At 27.9% G+C, this 6,145-nt stretch overlaps 1 protein-coding gene across 2 annotated transcripts in view; it reads left to right on the top strand.

Annotated features, from left to right (window-relative positions):
- The window catches only part of LOC111634178 (SH3 domain-binding protein 5-like), a 71,194-nt gene that overhangs the window by 14,219 nt on the left and 50,830 nt on the right, over window positions 1-6,145 (top strand). For both annotated transcript variants that reach the window (XM_023378887.1, XM_023378886.1), the window contains exon 4: window positions 5,692-5,850. In XM_023378887.1, the coding sequence (XP_023234655.1) occupies window positions 5,692-5,850 (159 nt within the window). The remainder of the gene's footprint in view (window positions 1-5,691; window positions 5,851-6,145) is intronic.

The following is a 6,145-nucleotide window of genomic DNA, read 5'->3' as shown; positions in this document are numbered from 1 at the left end:
GTATAATTGTTTTGCAGTATAATTTTATTAGGGATCAGTATTCGGATAATCAATGCTCTACTGTGTATATATATATATATATACACATACATACACACACTCAATATTAAAAGGAAATTCAATTTATTACAAAAATTATAGATAATAACATTAATTGAGATTACAAATACAATTGTATAATTTCCATTTAATATAGGTTTTCATACTATACCCTAATTATCAAATTGAAAATTGATTCAATAATTAAGGTATAGTTATTGAATTTTCCTTTCAATAGGATAGAGAGAGTTTACATAGTAACTTAATTATAATATATCTCATAATATTTTCACAAATTATTTTCTAAATTGACGGTATTTTCTTTATCTTTTAATTTCTTTCCCTTTTCCTTGTGTGTGTTGGAGGTTTTGGATTTTGCAGCCCCACACAAATTTCTAAGTGGGAGACTGCCAGAGGATTGCCAGAGAAGTGTGAGGGTGACCTCTCCTTTTTAAGCGGAGAATGGAGAACTTATTCAATTAAAATTGTCAAAATACGAGTTCCATTCTTTTTACACATGATGGAAGTTGGGTGGTTTAGCTGACAAGTATTGGAATATCTCATACTAGTAACTATCAAATTTGAAGAAAATGGTGTTATCACACTTTAACAGAAAGGAAGTTTCTTCTCTAATTTCATACATTTTACAAAAAAATTAAGCAAAAATAAGCAAAAATAATTTTCAACAAAATATAACAAAAATTTTGTAAAAAAGCAAAGTATTTTCTCTGAATTCTCAGAATAGTATGTGTGGACATCCATGTGTGTGTTTCTCACAAATGTAGGGAACTACTGTAAATATTTTTTGTATTTTCTTTTTTCAGTAAATCTGTAATATTTGTTATTTATAATATTGTTATATGGTGGAAATATTTTTTTATTTTGACTTTTGTTAGGATGCACTCCCAACAAAAGTCAAATATACTTAAATATGGTAATGAAACTTTGATCTATATGCAATTTTATCATTTCTGTGCAGTGCATGTATTATACTATAGTGCAGTCTTGTGCCCTGAATTTTATCAGTCAGATTTTCAAATTTTTTAAATGAAAACTTCCCTTTTGTACTAAGTATTTGCAAGAACTATTCTTAAATTGTTCAGATAAGTTCATTCTCTCTATTGAATGTTAGTTTCTGAACTTTTATATTCTGAATGGTGTTAATAAGAAAAGCATAATATGATTTAATGAAAGCTAGATTACTGTAACAAGAAAAACAACTTCAACAGGTAATCATTAGTTTGGGAGGAACCCAAAATAGGGGTTCCTCCCAAACTAATGATTACCTGTTTAAGAACTTAGCTACAAGCAACTGTCTTTCATGCCTATAACTATTTACGTTTCTGTAAAGTTCTAAACAAAATAAATGGTTGTTTTTTTGTATTAAAAATGTTTGAGAGCGTTTTATCATACTGACATAAAACTTGACTGTTTTGAAACTATTTTATATAAAATTGACATTAAGCAATATTTTGTAATTAATTACCATGGTTGCAATGTTTTTCAGTATTGTTTTTTTCATCAACTACAGGTTGCATTTGGTATATATAGGAAAAAATTACTCTTCTATAGTTGGTTAGACACTTAATATTTCATATTGAACAGTGAAATCTGTTGATGTATTTTACAGCTTAAAATCTGTTTAATTTTAAGCATTTTTCTTCTGGTTGACTGAATACCTTAATTGAATAGAAAAACTACTGCAGAAATGCTTCATAAACACTTTTTACATTATACTATAAGATTAATATTCTGAAAATAAAGAACATATGGTAAAAAATGCTGTAATGGAATAGAAGAAACATAAAGATTCAAGCATTTTTGAATGTTAATTACTTATCATTAAATTAAGAACCACAAAAGCAAAATAAAGTTATAATGATGACTAATTAATATTCAAGATACTTGAATCTTTCTATGTTCTTCCTACTTTATTTCTTACCATATTTACTTAAAACTATTGTAATTGAATCTGCATAAGAGATCATTGGTGCAATTGGATGTATTCTGCAAGAACACATTCAAAATAAAAAAGTTATGGGTTTCATATAAAAATTCAGCAGAATGTAGCTACAGTAATGATTCAAAAGTGACAACAAAGTTGGCAAAATCAACAAAAATAGTAAAATAATAGTACAATAGTATTTTGTCACTTGGCTTAAATATTTTCATTAATGGTTGACCTGGATACATTAGCTCCTATCCCTTACCATACAGCTACCCATCGTGGGCCTGGCTGAACCCTTTATAGGCTTCACTTGCAAAACAAGGACTCTCAGTGCCCACAGAGAAGAAGAGTTTAAAAGTTTCTGTCTTTAAATTTTTGAGATCTTCAAACAGTTGAAAATCTTAATAGTAAACAAAGTTAGATATTATTTTAATCTATATATATATAAATGAGGATGTTTGTTTGTTAAGCATGCTTAGACCATTTGACCAACTGCTACAAAACTTGGCAGTTACGTTTACATGCTTCTAACTTAGATAATGTTGTACATCCCACCCCAAAATATCAATTGGATTTCTGTAAATCAATTAATTTCTATCTACATTCAATTTGATGATTTACACATAGTGCCATCTATTGGCAGAAAATTTAAGAAAATGATAAACTATATAATTATTCCTACAAAAAAGGATATAATTTTAAAAAAAATATATATTATATTCACTTAATTACTGCGAGAATAATATAGCATGAAATAAACACACTGTTACATGCTATTATGCCATTACCACAGGTAGCACATAGCACTTGTCTGCATATAGTATAGTGCAACGGTGGGCAAACCCCGGCCCGTGGGCCAGCTACGGCCCACGAAGAGTTTCTATCCGGCCCGCAAGATGTTTAGAAGAAATTATAAATAAATATTTTTCAATGTAATTCGTATAGTTTAAATTGAATATTATTTTCTGAAGTGTTGCGGCAGCAATGACAGGAAAAAATAAGGGAGTCATTTCCTTAGTCAAACAAAAAAATGGGAGAACAGAATTTTTCTACATTATTTATATCTCATCGCATCATCCATCAAGAAAATCTATGTGCAAAAGCTATGCAATTAGAAAATGTAATGTCTGTCGTATCCAACTACATAGTGCTGTTTTTATTGTGTTTAAAGTCACTTAGATTTTACAAATAGGTGAGCCGTTCACAGCCCGGCACACGCATTTGTAAAATCTAAGTGACTCATACAACATGGAATTCATATAAAACGGAATAATCAACAGTGTTATAGGGGGGTCGACTGTAGTAATTAATTTCTTTTTATTTATTTATTTATTTAATATTTGCAGACTAAAAATTTACAGGTCACAAGGTGTCAATTAACTACTATGGCCCACGGAAAAAACGTAAAATTTATTCTGGCCCATGTTATAAAAAAGGTTGCCCACCCTTGGTATAGTGTTTTACCTTGTACATCGTGTTTTTCCTGTTAGCAGTAGATGTATCTAATTCTGTTCAGGAAAACATTTTTGAATTGAAATAACTTGATTCCAGTGCAAACCAGAAATTTGTATATAGTTAATATGGGCCTCCTGCTCTTAAGCCATCCATATCCAGTCTTGATGTTCATCTATCTAACTTCTTTCTCGAGATTAAGAAAGAACAGACAGCAACAGTGGGAATTTCCAGGTCTGCAATTTTTTCAAATTGTAATACCCTGTTCGCACTGAGCACTTCAATCTAGATTGTGATCAAGGTCGGCGACTATGCTGTGGTATGACCTCTCTTGATCGTTTCAATCGTGATTGACTCAAGAGAGTTTTTGAAACTAGATTTAGTCATAAGAGAGTTTCCACAATACCACATGTGTGAGAAAAAACAAGATGGCTGTGGAACAAGTGTTGGGATATCGACAGAGAAATAAAAAAAGATATTTGGAGAGACGATGGATCTGGCTATTATTAGATATATGGCAACAAAAAGTATTTATTTCTAACCAAAACTTCCATTTTGTTTGTTGGTGTTTGTGACTTACCATGTAGTTATGTCAATTTTATCATTGCTTGCAATAGCCAGGTTTTTCTCAAGTGGACTGACTGTGTGAACAGATCAATGTTTGACTAGCAACAATTACAATTGAGATTGTGGGTAAATGGAGATCAAATTGAGTCATGGATTGTATGTGAATGCAATATAACTCAATAATTAAAGAAATTGTTCCGCATTCAGATCAGGTTATTGTATTTGAAGTGTTATTGATTTTAAAGTATGAATTATCATTCATATTAATTCAAATTACTGTGGTAAAACTTCAAGGGAAAAGCCCAGACCTAGTGTTATGGGTGGCATTCAAATAGGAAAATTACATAATACAAGGTTACTGGTGAACACAACATATGATTCAAGTGGTTTTCAAGGGTGCTGATTTTAAACATTTGGTCCATTTTGCATGAAATTTGATTGCTTGGCGGATTACCATTTGATATTTGGCTGTGAATGAAACAGTTTGTTAGAGCTAACATTAGAAATAAAAAATAATATCTTAAAAAATTTTTAAATATGATATCATATCTTCAATTTGTGTCTACTTGACCAATGAAATTATACCATTTTGTACATCTGAGTATTGTGATAAACATGACAATGGTAGGCTAAAATAACCAAATTTTTATATGGTTTTTGTTTTAATGTTTGAGATTATAGCATTTGATTTTTATAATAGCAAAGGTTATCTTATATAAGAGTTCATCATACTTAAGTGACCAATCTAATACATTTAAAAACTTTTTTAAATTGTGTACATTAGAGGAATAAAGAATTCTTGTGTGTTAAGACACTTGGTGTGATAAACCCTTATGTAAGATAACCTTTGTATTCATATAAATCAAATACAGTACTATAATGTAATATAATAGAAGTGTTAGAAGTACGAAATAATCTAATAATCTTAATGTTCGTTCTTATTTTTTTGCCCAGGCAATGCTGGGCTTACCTGCTAGATTGCTTATAATTTAGAAATGTTTTGGTTTTCAATAAATGTGAATTTTTAATACCATAATATCTAACTAATAAAATGATTAAGATCATCTTATTAATTTAAACCTTTTAAATATATCTTTTTATAATAATCAATTTTGAATCACTAAAAGAAATGAAGAACCTTAATAATCATATTGGAAATAATTTGATAGATGTATCTCATTTTATAATCTGAAATTTATAAAAAGCAGATGATATAAAAACACAAATAAAATTAGTTTAATTACATAATATATATAGAAAACTTGTATAATTAATCATACTTGAAGAATTTTAAGATTTTAATCACTGTTTCTTTTAAATTAATAAATATTATTTTCTTTTTACACACTAAACATTTTAATCTAAAAAGTAACCTTTTAATATGAATTTTTGCAACTCAAAAATTTTTACTTTCTATTTAACTTTACTTTCTATTTTATCACATATAAAATTATTGTTCATCATATAAAAGTAATAATGCTATCATTCACAAATAAATTACTTGAGATGATCAAGTATTGAATGTTTAATAAATTCTTTTATTAGTTTATCTTAAAATTTTTCTACAAATTACTTTTTAACAAATCTATTAACTTTTTAGTAATTTTTTTTAATATTTAAAATTTTAAAAATATTTTAATATACAGTATATAAATAACTTGACTTTTTTTGTTTTTTTAATGAAGCTTCAGAATGAAACTCAGAAAGCAGCACTTAGATTTGAAAGAGCAAATGGTTCTCATATGGCAGCTAAAGAAATGGTTCAATTGGCTGAAGAAGAATTGAATAAAGGCCATACTTTTGATTCAGCAAGACAGGAAATGCTAAATCAAGCAACTAAATGGGTATGAATAAAAAAAAAATTATATTTTTTGTACTTTATGTATCTTAGAAATATAATTGAAAGTCTTTGATTTATAGAAAAAAATCTCTTTTCTGTAAAAATTTAAAAACAATATCTAGAAAAATTAATTCATTTATTTTGTAATTAAAATAATAATTAATGTAAAACTAACTCACATTATGCAGGTTAAATAATTTATTTTTGAAATTATACAAATTAGCCTTTGTTTAGTTTTAAAAAAAATATTTAAAACAGTCAATATTGCTTTATAAATAATAATAAAAGTAATATATATA

This window comes from Centruroides sculpturatus, unplaced genomic scaffold (assembly GCF_000671375.1).
Source record: "Centruroides sculpturatus isolate CEXI.00-Female unplaced genomic scaffold, Cexi_2.0 scaffold778, whole genome shotgun sequence".
Taxonomy (NCBI): domain Eukaryota; kingdom Metazoa; phylum Arthropoda; class Arachnida; order Scorpiones; family Buthidae; genus Centruroides; species Centruroides sculpturatus.
The sequence above is the reverse complement of the archived record's forward strand: the minus strand, read 5'-3'. Positions and strand labels throughout refer to the sequence as shown.